A 20,102-nucleotide genomic window follows, 5' to 3' on the forward strand; every position below is an offset into this window, starting at 1 on the left:
CATTATATGCTTAGCATGTGCATTCTGTTTTGGTGATTGTTAATAACTAGAGGTTAAGGATATTATTGTGTAAGGCTCTTTCACTGGTAAAAGGTACTGCAAATCCACAGATTACGCCCTGAGCCTTAGGAACTGGGTAAGGGTGGATGCCTTATACCATAAGCCCAGGATGGGAAAGGGTCCAGTGCCTAAATTAAGGGTTACACCTTGAGCCCAGGAAGGGTAAAGGTGGGTGCCCTCGAGTATGTGGGTAACACCACTAGTCCAGTCTGTAAGCTACTGGCTTTTTCTTCCTGGGCAGCTGCATGACTGACAGGGTCTGTTCTTCCCGCTGCTCCCAAGGTTCTGGTTTGGGCATAGACTTTGTTGTGCCAACTAGGCCCACCGCACTCCCCATCAATGGCCACGGCTCTTTGGCCCGGTTCTCTGAGGATTCTTGATCTACAATTCAAGACAGCAGAGTCCAACTGGTCCATCCAAGTCCCCTTTCCTCTCCTTCCTCATCTGATTCACCTCTTGGTCATCTCAAGGTAACTGCCGCACGCTCCTCCATAACTCCCTGTCTCTCTCCCCTTGAGGGAGACAGGGGAGAGACAATGTAGCACTGTCATGAGATGCAGTTCCCCTCACTCCCCAGTCCCCTATTGTCCCCCTCACCTCCTCCCATCTCTCTGCTGGTATCTCCAGCTCCATGCAAAGAAGAGGCCACTAGAGCCTCCCTCCCCCTTGCTCCTCAGATCCAGCAATGCTCCAGGGTGAAACTGCACCATCCTCTCCTTTGCCCATTACTAAATTTCTACACCTAATGCCAGCCTCAGGAACACATACTGGGAAAACCAGTAAGGAGACTATGCTAACAAGCACTGTTAGAGGGAAATGGTCTGCCTGCCCCATATTGGGAACAGCTGGCTTCTGCCCCCTTGCTAACTCCTCCTCACCTTGTGCTTGGGACAATGACTCTGTTACCCCAACCACCTGACTTCATATCACTGCCCTCCATTTGGCAGTCCCTCTGGCACTGCCACCAGTGTCTCTGCCAGACCGTTTTGGGACCATCACTCCTCTTCCTGGGGTGTGTCCAACTTGCAGCTGTTGCTGCCCACTCTAGGCATCAGCCACCAGCAGGTGACTCACCTTTCTTGCTGCGCCTTCCCTGGCAGCAGTCCCCACAGCTACCAGTGCATGCTCTGCCAGCAGGATTCTCACTTGGCACTCTAACGTCGTCGGTTACTTGCAGTTACCAGTGCATAGTCCTCCATGGTTGCCTGCAGAGCTTTGGCTGCTACCAGCACTCCTGTGACAGTTACTCTCACTTCTACTCCCCTAGCAGCCATTACTGGAGCTCCCTTTGGCTGCTCATCCTCCCTCACTGATCTTGCCCTGGAGACACTCTCTTGCTGCTCCCTGGCTACAGGCTTTACCTGCTGTTTTCCAATTCCAGCAGCCACTGTGCTAGTATCCTGCTATCCTCTGCTTCCCGAATACCTCGCTCACAACTGCATCCCTTGAGGGAGCCCACAGGACTCCTCTAAACCACCAGGCACTCCAGGGTCCCCACTGTACCCTCCTGCTCCAAACTATGGCAGGGCCCCCAGAGAAGCATGCTGCTCTCTCCACCTCCTCTGCCTCTCAGTAGCTTTACCCAGCTCTCTCTGGACAGCACCTAAGGCACACCCCTCACCTACAGAGTAGGAGAAGCCACATAAGCAGCTAAGAACCTTGCTGCAGAGCCAGCAGTCTATAACATCAACTTCCTCCCAGCCAAAGGTAATCATGTGGGCTTGAGACCAATTAACCCACCTGCTTGCACCTGTTTGGGAGGGCCAGCCCTAATTAGAGACAAAGCCCAGCTGGGGAAGAGCTGGTTTAGTTCCACCCCCACCCACCTCATGAAGAGTTGGGAAAGCCCCATCTTTATCTCTAGAAACTAGGCTGAGAAGGAGAGAAGAACAGACAGGCTAGTCAAGGGGTGAGTTGGAAGCTTAACTAGACACAGGGGACCTGAAGAGCTCTAGCCTGTCTGTATCCTTGAGTGAGGTGAGGAATGTGCCAGCCCGGGGCAGTGGGGTTGATCAAGTTATAGCTCTTGGAACTGTGAGTAAAGACACCACCTCTTCCTGTTTGATTCCTACTGCCATCAGTAAAACAAGACTTTAGGGCATGTTCTTTATAAATAAATAGGATTGCACCAAAGAAATACCTGATTCTATCACCAAACATCTAAACAACCTGGAAGACCCAGGGTACATCTACACTACAGGGGGGAGTCGATTTAAGATACGCAAATTCAGCTACGTGAATAGCATAGCTGAATTCGACGTATCGCAGCCGACTTACCCCGCTGTGAGGACGGCGGCAAAATCGACTTCTGCGGCTTCCTGTCGACGGCGCTTACTCCCACCTCCGCTGGTGGAGTAAGAGCGTCGATTCGGGGATCGATTGTCGCGTCCCCACGGGACGCGATAAATCGATCCCCGAGAGGTCGATTTCTACCCGCCGATTCAGGCGGGTAGTGTAGACCTAGCCCCAGAATGTTGGCTAACTGCTTGGGTTAAAAGGAGCAAAAGTATGAATAAAAAAAGCTTGCTTACTGTCACTCTCAGAACTCTTTGCAACAACACTGTATAAACAAGCCAACTGCACAGTATATGGGTATATGTGTACCTGTAAATATGTCTTGTACATATTACTTCTAGATGCCTTTGTACAGGTTTAAAGAAACCACACTCAGGAAAGTGAATTTTGTCTATGAAGATAAGCAATACATATCATTGACGTCAACTGCTTGGTGGATTCCTAAAAGTATTCAACATTTATATGGATGAGAATATTCACAGGTGCAGTAGATAGATATGATAAAAAATTGGATGGGCCACAAGTCATTTTACTTCAGTACATAAAACCAACTTCTAAGTGACACAGGATTAGGAGAAATTTCCCAAATGAGAAGATTACTTCCTAATTGTCCATATGTTCACCTCTCTATGAAGCAGCTGGTACTGATTTGTTTCAGACAGGACATTGAATTAGATGGACCGATCTAGTATAACAATTTCTATGGAACTCTGACTACTAAATGTAGGTACTATTAATGGCTTAGTGCTTCAGGGAGGAGGAGGGCTGTGCCTAGCTTAAAGCTGGGTGGAAGACTGATTTGGGGTTTTTTTTATTGTTGTAAATAAACCAGACACCAAGAAGGGCTGTGACTATGTGGGGTTTGTTCATGGAGCCCTGAAGAAGAGGAAAACGGACAGGGACTGCATAGGGCCGCTGGCTGCAAGGGGATGCTTGGGTGGTGGCCAGTGCATTACAGTATGTCGACAATGCAGCTGGAAGCATGCTTCCCATCTTGGGTTGACAGACATGTGCTAGGTCAAGCAGAGCTAGCACATGAAAAATAGCAGTGTAGCAGGGTTCAGCAGTGGCTCAGGCTAGCCACTACGGAATGTACCAGGAATTCTGGCTGGGGTTTGTGCTCTGGCAGCTAGCCCGAGCCACCCCCTGCACTACTCCTGACTACATGGCTATTTTTAGTGTGCCAGCTCTACTTGAGCTAGCGCACGTCTGTCGACACAAGCTGGTAGACAGACAACACACCAGGAAAAGAGAGATGATGCAGGGTGCTACGAAGGACTATAACAAGAAGTAATAGGATAAAATTATGCATGGGAAAATGGAGACCAAATATTAGGAAAAGTTTCTTAATGGTGGGATATATTAGTATGAAAGTCTTCTAAAGAAGTACTGTGAACACCAGGGCTTGGGTCGTGTCAGACAGAACTAGAGAGAGCACTAGAAAGTAATTTCTAGGATATTAAATTGGCACTTTCACTTTGGGGTGGAAAAAGGCCATTCCAAAGTGGAAGAACACTGTTTCCCCATGTTTTAAGAAGTTTACTGAACACTGTGAACCTCACTAAAAATTCAGTTTGAATTCTGTATCTATAGTTTATTCATTCATCCCTAGTCAATAAGGATATTGGTCCCAGGATATCAGAAAGACAAGGTGAGGGAGGGAATATCTTTTATTGGACCAACTTTTGCTGGTGAAAGAGACAAGCTTTGGAGCTTACATAGGTCGGAAGAAGAGCTCTGTGTAAAATCAAAAACTTGTCTGTCTCATCAACAGAAGCTGGTCCAATAAAAGATATTACCTCACCCGCCTTGTCTTTCTAATATGATGCACTAGCAGAGTTGTGGACAGAGGCTATGCAAGCTACCCTACATTTGAACTAAGCCTATAGAACTATCTAATGATTTTATTTTTAAGGACTAACATTCCCCTAAAAACACAACTGTACCCTAGATTAGTTTAATCTATCCCTTTAAAAATAGAGCCACAGGAGAACACATCCTTTAGTGTTGACAGCACTAGGAACCTGAGAGAGATACCCTGTCACAGATAAACTAGCTGCCAGCCATCATTACACAGGAGTCATTTGTGATAAGATATTGATTGGATAATCTGTGTATCTAAATTACTACTTATCCTGCGATAAGTGTTACTTACTTGCACATGTGCCATCTGGCATGAGCATGTAGCCATTGAGACAATAGCACTTGTAGCTGCCATGGGTGTTCATACATCTATGCTCACAGGGACGTGGTTTTAATCCACATTCATTTGTATCTGCAGAAATAATTTGAATGAAATGAGTGCAGAGATTTTTGTTATTTTAAATATATGGTTATAATGTTGCTTCATGCCTAAAATTCCCCAAAGTAAAAGCCCTGGGATAGAAAATGAGCCAACCCTTTGCAAGAAAGGAATTCAGCAGACCATCTGCCTAAGTGAGCGCTATAAAAACTAGCAAGGAGAGCCGGCTGCACCTGACAGACTGCAGTGCAACCTCTGGCAGACTGCAAGGGGAGAGAGAACTGCAATTACAATATTTGCTAACAGCAGGGTTTTTATTATTCTAGCTAGAGACTTTAGTCCCCCATCTGACATTCATTAAAAAAAAAAGTGAAAACAAGTCAGTCACACAGCACGGGGAAAAGAGGACTAAAAGATTTCATGGGCCAAGCATCAGCTGTGATGTCGTGGCAAGAGCAAATCGTTAAGGGAGACAGAGGTGATCATATGTTAAGAATTGTCTGTTTCCTTAAAAAAACAAAACAAAACAAACACCTCATGCAGCTGAGTTCTTTACCATTCTCAAAACCCAACCTGTCAATAAAATCTGAAAAGTATCGGTGTAGTTGAGGGTAAACGCACTTCTCATTTGGGGAATATGGAGTTTAGGTTAGTTTACCCACTTTTTTTTTTAAACTACTCCTGAAAAGGGCAAGAAAGGAACAATATTAGTTTTTAATTGCCCAGGAACCAGCTTTTGTAGAGAAGGAAATCACCTAGCTGAATTTAATTTGCCTGGAGTGAAATACAGTGCTGACAATGGAGGCTACACTCCTGTTATATGTGAACAGTATCTGCATTTGTGACTTTATTAAACTGTTTGGCAACTGCCCCTCTTTCACTATTTTGAAACCTGTTTATCAAATACTGAAGAGTTCATTAACAAAATACATCACTGCACATAGTCCACACACAATGTGTTTACAGTAAGGTGATTTCAATAAAAAAAACATCTCAGAGGGCTGAGTGGGCTCAATTCCAGTTCTAATGGTCTCAGCATCTGTTCATGTGTCGGTGTGGCCTGCAGGCCAGAGGAAAATCTCCAGGCCACAAAGAGCAAACCGTCTGGGTAGTGATATGTCTGCAAAAGTATTTGTCAGAGCCCATTCCAACAAAAAAAGGAAATGTGATATTACTCAAAACATTGTTGTTTCATACATCTTTAGAGACACACCAATTTGGAAATTAAACTGAAAGTTTTGTAGCTACTACAGTTCCATGCAACAGCCAGGATTACTGTAACAAAGATGAGCAGAAATTTGTTTGTTCAACTAGACAATGGAAACATTTTTCAAAGTTACCAAAGTGACTTAGGAGCCTAAGTCCTATTGCCTTTCAATGATTCTTAGCCTCTTATAAAAAACGGGACTTAGGTGCTTTAGAAATTTTTACCCATTGCATATAGTCAATTTTATCATTTCCTCTAGAGTCAGTCAGTTAGTTTTTTCCTTGCTGAAAATTCCTTATAAATAGTGTCAACATGGAAGAAGAAAAATTGAAGGGCTTTTCTGAAGGGTTTTTCGAATAGCACCCTTCAAATAATGTTCTGCAGTGATCTCAGAAATTGGACTGTTTAATTTTTTTTGCAAACTGTTAATATTCAAAGTTGACAGTGTCCTTTTAATCTGATTGCTTAACATTTTAAAGCAGAGCCTAAAAACACAGTGAAAAAGTAACAGTATATTCCCTTTTCAAAATTTTCAAAGGCTACCTGTAAACTTATGAAGCCAAAACTATGCACTCAAGTTTCTGAATGTACAAGTTTGGATGTCCTAATTTCGGAGTTCTCAAAAATTCAAATTAGCATGTACAAACAAAGGGTATTTGCCCATGTAAATTGTGAAGTGTCCATCAAGTCAGTTCAGAAGAAAAACTTGTGGTCAAGGAACTAGAGTGGGATTTCTGGGTTCAATTCCTGTTTATGAGAAGTTCTTGTGGATCTTTGGGGACGTCTCTAATCACTCTGCATCTCATTTCTCCATCCATAAAATGGGGAAGATAATTTATTTAATTAGTAAGATGCCTATACAAGACTCTAGGTGCCCTAACCTATACTACAATAAAATTTCAACAGCATGAAAATAATTCGGAGCAGGAACTCAGCAAGCCTACCATCTAGAGAACTCATTTCCATCCCTTAATTGTAGTGGGAAGCATGCTCTCAGCCCTGTCCACAAATCCTCTCAAACATGTGTCTTTTGAAGTATGCCTGGGCTATTTTGGACTAGTAGGGGTGCAAATTTATAATGCTTCCTTTCTTTCATGTCTATTCTGGCTATAAACTCTTGGATTATTTTTTTTACTATGCTTAAGCACTGTGCCTAGATCTTGATCAAGACCTTTTGGCACTACTGTACTATAAATAGGGTTGCCGACTTTCTAATGGCACAAAACCAAACACCCCTGCCCCGCCCCTTCTCCGAGGCACCGTCCCCACTCGTTCCGTTTCCCCCTCCCTTTGTCGCTCGATCTCCCCCACCCTCACTCACTTTCACCTGGCTCCGGCTGGGGGTGCAGGCTCCGGCTGGGGGTGGGGCTAGCGATGAGGGGTTTGGGGTGAGGGAGAGGGTGCCAGGCTGGGGTGGGGGTTGGGACAGGGGTTTGGGCTGTGTGGTCGGGGTATGGGCTCTGAGTGGGGCTAGAAATGAGGGGTTCAGGGTGCAGGAGAGGGCTCTGGGCTGTGGCAGGGGGTTGGGCTGCAGGGGAGGGGGAGGACTCTGGCTGGGGTGCAGGCTCTGAGTGTGGGGCTGGGGATGAGAGATTTGGGATTCAGGAGGGGGCTCAGGGCTGCGGCAGGGGGTGTGGGGTCCCAGAAGTGCTTACTGTGACTCCCAGGAAGCGGCCGCCAGGTCCCTGCAGCCCCTAGGTGCATGGGCGGCCAGGGAGGCTCCACGTGCTGCCCTTGTGCCCACCCTCGCAGCTCCCATTGGCCGTGGTTCCCGGCCAATGGGAGCTGCGGAGCCAACGCTTGGGGTGGGGACACATGGAGCCTCTCTGGCTTCCCATGCACCTCAGGGCTGCTTCCGGGAGCCACAGGGAGCTTGCTTTATCCCCAGACCCCCTCTGCATTGCTGACCAGACTTTTAATGGCCCCGTCAGCAGTGCCGACCAAAGCTGCCAGGGTCCCTTTTTGACCGGGCATTCTGGTCGAAAACTGGATGCCTGGCAACCCTAACTATAAACAATACAAAAACTGTTTGCATACATCCGATATTCTGAGCAAAAATATAGGACAGCCAACAACATACACCCCAAATCCTGGCTGCATGAGCAGAAGAAAGGAAATGTACAGGAGGGGTTCAGAACACTGAACACTTGCACTTTACGTGGATTTTATATACTGTAAAGATACTGAAGAACAAGTATGGTTCAATGGCTTGGGCACTAGCCTAGGACCTGGGAAACCCCTAGGTTCAATTCCTTGCTCTGCCACAGCTGTCCTGACATACCTTGGGCAAGTCACTTAGCTGCTCTGTGCCTCAGTTCCCCCTCTGTACAATGGAGCTAATGGCACTGCCCTGTCTTACAAGAGTACCGTCAGTAAAAATACATGAAAGATTGTGAGGCACTCAGATACTAGAGCGATGGGGGCCATGTAAGTACTATAGATAAGTACAGTATCTAGAAGAAAGATGCTTGTTGAGGGAACAGGTAAGTAGAATGTTTTCACTGAAGACTATGACCTGTTTTAGTTTCCATATTTATCCTTTAATCATCCATGACAATTCAGAATTCCTAAGTCAGTTAAAGTTGTAGCTGCAAACAAATGGCTGAGATTTCCCCTCCCACACACACACTTTTCCATAGGGAGCTGAAGACAAGGAGACAGACTGTCAATGATCAAAGTCTCTTTTTTGGAGAATAACTATAATGTGTACAAACCTTGACTGCAGGTTTTCCCTGTAAATCCAGGAAAACATTTGCATTTGTTTGGCCCCACACACTCGCCATACTTGCACCCATGTTCACAGGTGGCTGGAGGGCAAAACAGAGAGAAATTAAAGGTGTTGTTGCTAGAAGGTAGAGACATTTCTGCATTACAAGAGAACCTAGTGTGAACTAAAAGTTGTCAAAGTATTTAATCTGCATCACTCCATGTTACCCAGAGGACATTTTAATTGAACAGGACAAAACTCAAGGCAGCACAGATAGCTTGCTCTGTCTGCACTGGTAAATTTTTGTTGAGTGGGGAGCAGGAGGAAGATACTGGCTAAGCATGAGCATGGGAGGGAAAAGAAGAAATTTGGCACTGATGTGGAGCAGAAGAGAGTAGCGTTGCAGGCAGAAGAGGTTGGCAGGGCTTTGGGGCTGAAGGGAAAGGAAGGGGAGATGGTACTGCCATTACAAAGAGCTGTATGCACTGAAAGGAATCTCATAGCTTTCTTCCTTCATCCCCTCCAGAACAATCTCCTCACTTTCTTTCCCCCTGCCAAAAATGGGGTTGCATCAGTAAGAGGCTGCATCAATTTCCTCTTTAGCACTTTCCCTGTCCCGCAGCACAATGGAGCTTGACCGTAGGAGAGCGTGGAGCCACTGGAAGAATAGAGCTGTAGTCTAAGGCAGCTGCCAGGGTTCTGCTACATCACAGTACATGTTTCTGCTCATCCATTCAAAGAGTTTACTTGCTGTGGGGGAGCAGGTGAATGGAAATATGTAAGGCTGTTAGAAGCTTAGAAATCTGGAACTAAAATGTGCATCTCTCAAAAAAAGTCTCAAACTCATCTACATTCGTTCATTATCATGTGTTCGTAAGTGCTGTATTAGAGATATATTTAGCATTTTAAAACCCAAGAGTCAGTTGTAATGTCTATTATTCATAAGGGAGAGGTCTGAGCTTTTCTCCCTTTTCCTCTGAATTCCCCCTCACTGTCCTTTGTCCATGCCTCTTCCTTCCTTTTTCTACCCACTCTGGAGTTCCACTTATGAACTTCTCCAGAGAGGCTTTATCTCTATAGAATACTGCTGAATTGTCTTCTTTTCTAAGCCATTCTAGAGCAGCTTCAGGTTACTGTAGATAAGCAGAGTCAGACTCTCTGCCAATTGATTTAGACCCCATGCAGTTCCCTTGGAAATCAGATTACATAAAGATTGAATTGGCACAGAATTTTTCTGATGTGTCTGAACATTTTCTAATTACGGGGTCTGACATGCCACCCGAGAATTGCAGTGACTGTCTGACACAATGCCCATGTAGCACAATATCTTTCTGTATGCAGTAGTAAGATGTTTAACATCTAATGGTAAAGCACACACAGTATTTAAAGTCTTCCCATATAGTATGAGCATACTGGAGAAACTAATCATGTCAAGACAGCTTCAAATACACTTGTGCATCCTGGTATGCAAAGAGAGCAAAAATTTAGGCCTGGATTCTAAATTACTAACTAAATGCTTTATTATGTTTTTGGACTGGGCAGTTGTATGTCCCATCCCACGCTGAGGGTTACATTTTTCTTTTAAAAGAATACCAAACAATTTGGCTAGATTTACTGGCAGGGGGGAATTTAAAATTACTCCTTCCATCAGCAAGGTCCTCCACACAAGGTTGACTCACTCTAAGGAAGGTCAGGCCAAATAGCTCGAACTCCTGCCAGGAACTTCATCGAAGCTCCCTGGTAGGAGAGCGAGTGAGTGAGTGAGTGTGTAGAGCCATCAGAGACTCAGGAGCATATCTAGTCCATACTCTAAGTACTCTCTCCCTGTGTGGGGGTGCAGGTGTAAAAATAAAACCAAAAACCTTTGCTTTGTCCTGTTCAAGGTGAAATATTGCCTACCTAATTCAGTGCCCCCAACCTACTTGCTAGATTCACCTCTGGATTCTAGCCTCACCTTTATCTATAACCTTGCCTCTGGCTTGTGTATGGTGGTTACTAGGTTGTGCTTTATATCTTTTGCTCGGAAGCGGTTTCTTTTGGGAGAAACATGAAGCGCACTAGAGCCGATTATAAATTATGATACCTCTTCCACCTGTTAAGCCTGAACATTTATGAGTTTAAGCTTTTTAATTCACAACCCAGAACATTATTAGCCAGTAGGTGGGTGCCCTTCTTTCTACTACTTCCAAATTGTTCTGAGGGCTTGGCACTTCTTTAAAAAACCTGCTCACATGAGCAAGAAATTCAGTGTGATTACTAACATCAGTAAGTGCTACACAGCATGCAAAAGACTTAATGAACCAGTACTTTAAAATATACCCAGACTTTTAACTGTTTAATATTTCACTAACCATTATGGCTTAATTTTCAGTGCATCCAATATTGTACACCACTAAGCACTGCAGAACTGGAAAACTGACATCTTAACATTTTTGGTATCCATGAGCTAGTGGGTTGTAAGAATGTCAGCTTTTGCTGTTCAAGATCTAGATCTCTCCAATCTCCCTTTTTGCTAAAGCAATAAAAAATAAGAGCAAAAATTTCAAATGTGTGTTCAATGTTAGGCACCTAAATTCTTGTCTAGACACCTAAATAAATACCTTGTTCCCCCCCCCTGCCCCCCCCCCGGAGGTTTTGAGCACCAAACTACTTAAGGGCCTAAATAAGATTTAGATGCCTAACTTTGGACACCCAAGTTTGAAAAATTTGACCTGAACTAGCACTGGTGCTCAGAACAGTGGTTATGAGTAGTCTGGGGGAATGTGGATTTTTGTTTGGTAATTCAGGACTTAACTGATTTGTTACAAGTCTGTTGTGAAACACCTCTTTCCCCAGTGCTTTACAAGTTTCTTACCCTGCTACAGAGCTGTTATTTTATTTTCCAGAGGAGCTCATAAAATGGTATTTAGTAATCGAGGATCAGAGCATTATATCTTGAACATGAGACCCTAAAATATTTTACAAAAGCAGATATTCTCCAGTATGACACATTTTCTTTTTTAAATTGAAGACCTAATTGTGAAATGCATAGATACAAGTAACTCCTGCTGAAGTCAGTGGGATATTGTTGCTGTTGGTTATTTGCATTACCATAGCACCTAGGAGCCCTGGAGATGTGCACAAAGTTTATAGGATCTTGTCCCAATTCTCTTGTGTACCTGTATTACCAGTTAAAGCACATAGGAAAGCCACAATTTAGAATTTGCCAGAATTAGCACAATGGAATTTTGGTCTCTTTTTTAAGTTCTTTAAAAATTTGTTAAACATTTATTAAATGTATTAATCCTTTGCATTTAAATCACCTCGTACCTCAAATTAATGAAGAATTTCACCGTACCTAAACTGACATAAACCCTGAATGAAAAGTTGCACACTGTGAAATCAAATGAGTATAAAAAAAAAAATCCTCACCGGGAGTGAGGAGCTACTGCATCTTTATTTACAGTTTAGATTGACATCCTGGTTGACTCAAACCAGAAATCTGCCAGGTGAAGAATTTCAAGAACTTGTCAAAACTGGACACCAATAGGAGGTCATCTGAATGCTTTTGGGGGGAAAAAGTGACTAGTTGCATTTGCTCATCCAAATTACTTTTGCTTATTGCCATATTTACCTCTGTGTATTCTTTTAGTACCAGAACTTGAGTTATACAAACAATGCAAAATTATTAAGGAATCCCTTTGCTCAAGTTTTTTTTTTTAAAAACTAGCATTGCTATCTGAAAAGCATATTAATACAATTATAAGGAGAAAAGGTTTTTGGGCATCAGTCCCTTTTAGATGGCAGTCTACTGATTTTTACCAATTATACACTGAACCTTTATTAAACTTCGACAGATAGTCAGCGCTAAGTTTATCAGCATAGCAGATGGAGGAGCTAAGAAATTGACTCCTCCTAAAGTCTGGCATTTTATGAGTTCATTGTGCTTTGCCTAAATACAGCTGGGGAGAGATTTCATATTACCCTCTTCCTAGCATTTGTATGCCCTTAACAGATTGGAAGCCTCTTAAAAGCCATTGATCCTTCATGAAACCAGCTCCCCAGGGACCAGAATACTGGCTGGCAACATAAGTTCTATTTGGATGGACTTGTTGCTTGAATTTTATTCTCTTTTTAGAAGGGTGGAAACTATTGCTTCCCAGAGAATCTGAAGATAAAGGCTGCTACTTAATGAAAAGCATCTGTCTGTAAATATAGTTTTAGTGATTACAGTCTGCATTTCTGATTTTTTGGATCTTGTTCTAATTTTCAATGGCTATCTTGGTACAGGCATTCTCCAATTCTCATCTTTCGGTGTTATGCAAAAGGTCAGGCCAGGTAATCCTAATGGTCCCTTCTGGCGTTAAAGTTATAAAGCTATTTTACTGGGTGCTTCTGTTTATCCAATTCTGCATTTTTAAAGGGACGCTCTCTAAAAAACACTTATTTGCTTCATGCTCCTACAGTATATTGAATCCTCACTTGTTCTGCTTCCTATAACCTCTGGTGGGCCCATAAGGAGCCACATTATTAAAAGCTAAGCACACAGTCATGAAGATGTCAATGGTTATTTGCTAATGTTACCTTCGCAATGCCCTTTGTTCTTTCTCCAGCCATAGCAGCACTCGAGCTTAGAACCGTAGCGACAAACCCCAGGCTGGCTCACACTCATCAGCTGCCTGTGACCTCTTGAGCTGTGCACGAAGCATAACATTAGCTGCAGCAGAGGAACACATTTTAATCCACCATCACACTGCCTCCTTTGCATGTTTTAATCAAATTTCATCCACCACCACACATTTTAATGTTGCTGACGTGCGTCACTGAAGTAGTCAGCAGGGTTCATTGAAGGGATGCTAAGTAGGCGGTTCAGGGTTTTGAAATTGTAACTAACTTACAGCTTTTCTATTAAAATTGCAAAGTAGAAAATAGGGCCAGATCCTCAGCTTGTACAAGTCAGTGTAGCTTCACTGGAGTCAATGGGGTGATTCCATTTTGCACCAGATGAGGAAATGGGCTGCCGTGACTAATTCTACAATGCTAATGACCAAATTACAATACTTATGGAAAATCAGTGCTGCATAAATCCTGAGGTGGTTACTATGTAGTGATGGTTTTGGGGTCCCCCACCTGCCCATTAACCTCCCCCCCAGCCCATCTGTTTTTCCTCCTCCAACTCTTGTCCATAAAGTCTTCTGCCATTCAGCCACTATGCACGAAACTCCGTCCCTGACCTGAAATCCCATGCATCCACCCCCTTCTCCACGCCCCTCCTTAATACTTTTCTTTGACAAAGTCTACAAATATTTGGCCTTCCTCAAAGAAAATGTTGCCTCATTAGAGATAGTTCAGTAGCTAGAATTTCCAGGTGAAGGTGTGGGTATTTACAGGGCAATTTGTGGGAACACATAAGTCCTATACTGAAAATAAGACTCATGATTTTTTGTACTTCCTCTGATACATATTAACGTCATCGCTTTATCTCCTGATGATAGTGTCATTAATGCCTGTCACCCTGTATTGAGTTGTAATATAACTTTTATTAGAGCAACTATGGAGTTACAATACTCATTACAGATTTCTCAGGCACTCATCCTCACAGGAACCAGTCATATAAATTAAGAGAAAAAGAATACTTCCAAAGATAGGGAATGATATTTCCCTCAGCAAAACTGCCTTCTGAAATGGAACTGTCACCAGAGGCAGGCCAGCCAGGAGACAGGTCAGCAGAAGGAATCCAAGAGCTCATAGTTATTGGCGAGCCTAAACAAAGTGTTGTATCTCACCCTGGGGCAAAGACTTGGGAGTCTGATGGAGCTCTGTAAAGTCTAATCGATAGAGGTTTTTATAACACGCTCACCACTATAGTATCTGAGCGCCTTCCAGCAGTGCATTAAGGCACGTGACTCATCTCTCACGTAGTGCTTATTCTCTCATTCCTCTCCCCAAAGGAAGAAGCATGTGCAGTGAAGTGTCTTGGTCTGTGGGGGTGCATCTTAAAATATAAATATACCTGTTGCTATAGGTTTGTTAGAAAAGGCAAGATCAAAGAAATGTCTTGCTGATCGTTAGTTCTTGGAAGGTCATGTCAGGTTTCATTGAAGCCTGCTACCATAATGGCTGTAGAAAGATGATACTGTAACCCACACACCTCCTGCGTGTGGTGTTTGGTCCTCTGTAGTGGCACTGAGACCACTTAGCCAATGCTGTAGCAAACTCATTAATTTCTAAGGGCCAGATAGCTTTTAGCTCATGCAGTAGAGGCTCATGCACTAAGCTTCAGAGATCCCAGGTTCGATCTCGCCCACTGACGGCTGGGGTCTGTCGGTGCTACAGTGCCACCTGTGGCTGGCTGACACCATTAACTTTACAAATGCATGTTAAAGTTTCTGATGTCATTCCAATAATCAGTTCATTATTCATAGCCTCTGAATTTGGGGCTGTTTGGTTTTTATTCAAAAAAGCTTTGCCTTTCCCTTTCTTTAACAAACGAATATTCCTTTGTAAAACTCAAGGGGCAGATGCTGAGCCAGTGTATATCAGCACAGTTCCATAGACTTCAATGATGTTCTGTGCCTTAACATTGAGAGAAGGCATTTTATGCAGCTCAGATTAAAAGAAACTCTGTTGGGGGTGTATTTTCTACTTTAAAAATCATTCTACTTATGGCTAAAAAGCTTTCTGTTAGGAAAGGGTCTTGAAAACACACCTGAGTCTGTTCTGCCCATGTAGACAAATGACACTACTCCAAAGTCATCTGCAGGAGTCAGGAATCTCATGTGTGATATGAAGAGATTAATGCACAAACTATTAATTCAGTACAAGAATCTAATGGTTTGAGGTAACTGACACTGCACTCCATATTACCATTCTTATATAAAATCTCCTGGATGTACCATGGCTTGATATTGCAGGAACTGCAGATAAAAAGATTACATTCCTGTGACAATGGAAAAAGAGCAAATTCTACATTTGAAATTGCATTCATTTCTCATAAGTCATACTTTGACAGTGTGACACAGAGGCCCATTAGCGGTTCATTACTCTGTGTCAGCAACTCTTGTCAGGCCTGACATACTCACTACACCTAACACACTGTTGTCATAATCTGTATCATATTCAAACTAGTAACGTGCCAGTCCCAAAAATCATTGAATGGTTGTCACATTCTGGAGTGCAATTCAGACCAGTGAGAGGTTGTGTCACCATCTGCTCTGTAACCCTGGGTGCCTTAAATGCTCTGCGGCTATGGTTCACAGCTCAGACACCAACACCCGTCAGATAAACATACAGTGCCCTGAGTGTCTGTGTGCAGTGCAGCCCTGGTTCAGCGCTCTGACCCCAGCAGCCTGTCTACAACCCAACAGCTCCATTGTGGTCTCCACCAGCCAAGTAACCCCAACACACCCCCAGTCCTGAATTTCCCCAAACCATCTGCCCTGAAGTATTCAGCCCTCTCTTGGGACACTCAGAGCACTAATAAGGTTTACTGCTACTTAAAGAGACAAAAGCACAGCGCCTTATTTAACTGGACTTCATTATCACTTCAATTCAAACACAGCACAGGGCTAGTTTAGATGAAAAGTAAAACAATTTTATTAACAAAGAGGTTTTAACTGAGTTCAAGTACAAGGGATAATGACAAAATGGTTACAGGCAAATAAAAGTAAAATACACTTCCTAGTGGCTAAGATTTAACTCAACAAGCTATAACTTTGGTTCAAGGTAAATTTCTTTTAAATCTTTTTCTTTCCTGCCATGGCTGACTTTCAGTCAGGATCTTCCACAGAAAGTACAAGGTGCTGGTTTCCCGAGCCTTACCTAGTTGAAAGATCTTTGCCTAAGCAGGTTTCTCAGCTATATTCAGTTCCAAGAGACCTCAGCCCCCTGGGTTGAAGGATCCACCCTTCCCAGCTTGTAAGAGCTCTGGACCCCTTGTGTCTGTCCAGTGATAGAGAAGAAGCCATCTTGGCATTTATCTTCCCAAACTTACTGTTTTGTCCTCAGACTCGGGATGGCCTCATGCTGTTCTTCCCTTCCTGTGGGCTACCCATCCCCCTGCTGATGCATATTGAGATGGGGCTTCCATTGTTTTTGGACACACTTTGCTTCATTTTACTGGTAACAGGTAGTGAGCTGTCTTCCCTCCTGTCTGGGAGAAAACATGTTTCTCCTTTTGTTTGGTCATAGACTTTAAAGCATAATGTCAGGGAGCATCCATAATTCCTCATATAGCATTAATACTTATATTTTACAATGATATCAATCACTAGTGTGTCATTAGCTTTTGTAAAAGACCTTACTAGACACACGTTTATAATACAGTAATAGTGTATACAGTTGATTCAATTACTTATATTTGAGGTTCAGAGCTCCTCTCTTTATAATTAAGAGATTACTATCTCCCCCACTTGCTAACCTGATGGCTTTGTTTACTTTTTATGTAAGTGTGCCTTCATTGGGTCTGCCTGATGATTAGGCTGGTCAGAAAAATGAATACATATTCCTTTGTCTAGGGCAGACTGGGTTTATGCATTGCTTGCCAAACACATTTTTAAAATATAATTTATCACATATCCATATCTCTTAGTATACAACCCATACATACATTATGCAAGAATATTAATGAGTGAGTAAGTCATTAGTTTTCCAATGTTGTATTACATGCCACCTTTTGGGTATACATCATGACAACAATGTGTTAAGTGTAGTGAGTATGTCAGGCCTGCTGTATGTAGACTGTATGTAGACAGTGGTGTGTATGGGATGAGTACAAACAGTTATAAATAGGTGCTAGAATTACATTCTAAAATGTGTTTGTTAAGCAATGCTTAAGCCCAGTCTGCCTTAGACAAAGGAATGTGTATTTGCTTGTGTGACCAGCCTGGTCATCTCGCAGAGACAAAGGTATATTTACATATAAGGTAAACAAAGCTAACCAGGTGGAGAGAGAACTTTGTCTGGGGCTTACGTCTCAAAGAATACATTTCAAAAGTTTACTGGACTATAAAAAGAAGAGGACAGAACCCCTAAGCTACCCTTCACCTTAGGAGTCAAAGAAACCAAGCACTTTGAGCTCAGGGAGCTGGGTCATGGCTAAAGAATGGGCAAGCCAGGCTGGAAGAATTACTGTGTTGAGAAAAACTTCTTTGAACAAAAGACTCTAGTTTGCTAAGTTGAGTTTTAGTCTGAGAAGCGTGTTTTTACTTTTGTTTGTTTCTAACCATTTCTATTTTAATTCTTTATACTTGATATCACTTTAACCTATTTCCTTTTGTCGTGAACTTACTTTCACTATAAAACCAACTCAGTGCTTTGACTGAAAGAGTGCCGGTTAACCTCAGATAAAGGTAATCAGCTGCTGTGTGCTGTCTTTTAAAGGAGCAGCAAACTTGATAAGGTTTTGCGAGAATTACAGTAAGAAGACTTTGTGGGGCGAGAACTCAGGGCTGAAAGGGTTGTTGAGGTCCGCCTGCAAAGAGTAACTGGATGGCGGAAGCCAGGGTGTGACCTGCATGCTTGTAAGACTGGCTGTTGGTGTCAGAGCTGGGAACCACAGCAGCAGAACATTTAAGACACCCAGAGCTGCAAGGCAGGTGTTGACTCAACCCCTTACCGGCCTGAGTGAACCCCAAAGCAGCATAGATAGTATAAAAGAATCCAAAGCTAATCCATTAAAAATGTTAATGACTACCACTTGGGTCGTCAAAAACGTTATTAAATACAAGAACTCTGCAGGACTATAAACCTGGCAAGCAGCCACTTTAGCATCAACAAAAAAGGAAAAACAGTGAGAAAGAAAAAGTGAAGACATTCATACTTATGATCTACTGTTCATCAGGTCAATATAATGCCGGTTTTCAGAGTCATCTAGCCATTGGTTTAATAAAAATAAACAGTTGTTCAAATGAACTAAACAACAGTTTATATTCAGGAATAAATCCACCTTCTTTAAACCAATAGTATTGGTCTTGATATTTTGACAACAAAAAAATTAAAATGGGATGAGATACTGTGCTTCAAAACAGCTGTTTATCAGAGTTAGTGCATTATTTCCCCAAGATCTCTTAAAGATAGTTATGGCCAGCACTTGCACACTCAATAGCCAACTGCTACTAAAACATCTGGGGTAAAATCTTGGTCTCCTTGAAAGTAAAAGCAAAACTATCATTGATCAACAGAGCAGGATTTCACTCCTGGTTTTTAATTTTCCTTAAGTTAAGTGAGCTATGCTGCTACCAAATTACTCGGATTGTTTTTTAAATAAATTCTCAGGTTTAAGCGTTGCCTCTCTGATCCCTCTATGTAGTTACAGTAGCATGTTTCAAGAACGGTCATGTTAGACTGCTTTCCCCTCCATGTACACTTATTGTTCTCTAGAGTTACAATTAGTAATCCCTCAAATCCTGGCCCTATTGAATTCAGTTGCAAAATTCCCATTGACTTCAATGGGGCCACGATTTCACCCAAGGTGAGGAGAAAAACTAGTTTTCTTAAGTCTAATATAAAAAAAATTAAAGGTGGACTACATACATGAAGACAAAGAGGATTATAAAACAAACGCTGAACTATGCACACAATGAAAAAATAAGGAAAAATCACATGCGGCCAAATTCATCACTGGTACAAATGCACTGTGTATTCCATTGAAGCCAATGGAATAGTACCAGGATGACTTTTTATAAGGAAAAATATTAGAAAAAAAGATTTAAAAAACTGACTTCTTGTCTCTCTCTATCCTTATTTCTAAATACACATGGCAGTGCAGTCCCACTGACAGGTTGTGTTTTTTGTTCTATGGAGGAATATATGCACATGTATTTAACCTTATCTTGAAATGGCTCAGAGTTTTAAAATGTAAATGAATGATTCTGATTAAACTGTAGAACTATACAGCTAGAGTATTGTGCAACTGAATCTATCGGTAGTACAGTGCACTGAGTACTCTGGGGGAGTTCTGCACCACTGCACTCACATAGAATTCATGTGCTGGGCAGAATTATTCCCCCCACCCCCCCCAGAAAATACATTCTGCAGGAAAGTTGCTGCAGTTATGCCTTTTAGAGGGGCCACTGCGGTGCCAGAACAGAGCAATTGCTCCCAGGCCAGCCCCAACTGCGCACAGAGAAGAGAAGCTGCCTTCCTCACAGTGCCTGCCCATGAGGTTAGGTCAGGAGACACGGGATATGGGGGGGGGGGATGGACAGCATGGGACACATGGGGCTGCGTGTCGCAGACTGGGGGGCTGAATTGGAGTGGGGGTGCAGGGTCACATGGGGTTGGTGGGATGGCTGAGTAGGGGTGTAGGGCCACTTTGGGATAGGAAGGAGGGGGTGCAGGGACACATGGGGACAGGGGATAATGTGCCTAACTGAATGAAAGAGGCTAGGGGTCAGCCAGGGTCTGCATGGTGGAGGATCCCTAACAATCCATCCCTTTCCACAAAAAAAAACCCTCAAACCCCTGTTCCATACTTCTACCTACATCCAACAACCCTCCAAGTCCACACCTAGGCTCCTTCCCTTTCCCTCAGCTCCTCCATTACCCCGACTCAGCCAAGTCTTTGCACTGCTTCAGAAGGGTGCGGGAAATACATTTCTGTATTATAGTTT

General features: G+C 43.0%; 1 protein-coding gene and 1 long non-coding RNA gene across 8 annotated transcripts in view; one reads left to right on the top strand and one right to left on the bottom strand.

Moving 5' to 3' along the window:
• Positions 1-20,102, bottom strand: part of EGFL6 (EGF like domain multiple 6) — a 69,877-nt gene that overhangs the window by 45,036 nt on the left and 4,739 nt on the right. For 3 of the 6 annotated variants that reach the window (XM_024108761.3, XM_008172067.4, XM_008172068.4), the window contains exons 2-4: positions 13,075-13,184; positions 8,519-8,611; positions 4,511-4,630 (exon numbers count right to left, since the gene is read on the bottom strand). In XM_024108761.3, the coding sequence (XP_023964529.2) occupies positions 4,511-4,630; positions 8,519-8,611; positions 13,075-13,184 (323 nt within the window). The remainder of the gene's footprint in view (positions 1-4,510; positions 4,631-8,518; positions 8,612-13,074; positions 13,185-20,102) is intronic. The other 3 variants (XM_065580650.1, XM_042840169.2, XM_065580651.1) reach the window with 2 other exon arrangements.
• LOC101939332 (uncharacterized) overlaps positions 1-20,102 on the top strand; it is a 206,828-nt gene that overhangs the window by 16,612 nt on the left and 170,114 nt on the right. The window lies entirely within an intron of this gene.

This window comes from Chrysemys picta, chromosome 1, assembly GCF_011386835.1.
Source record: "Chrysemys picta bellii isolate R12L10 chromosome 1, ASM1138683v2, whole genome shotgun sequence".
In the NCBI taxonomy this organism is placed as follows: Eukaryota; Metazoa; Chordata; order Testudines; family Emydidae; genus Chrysemys; species Chrysemys picta.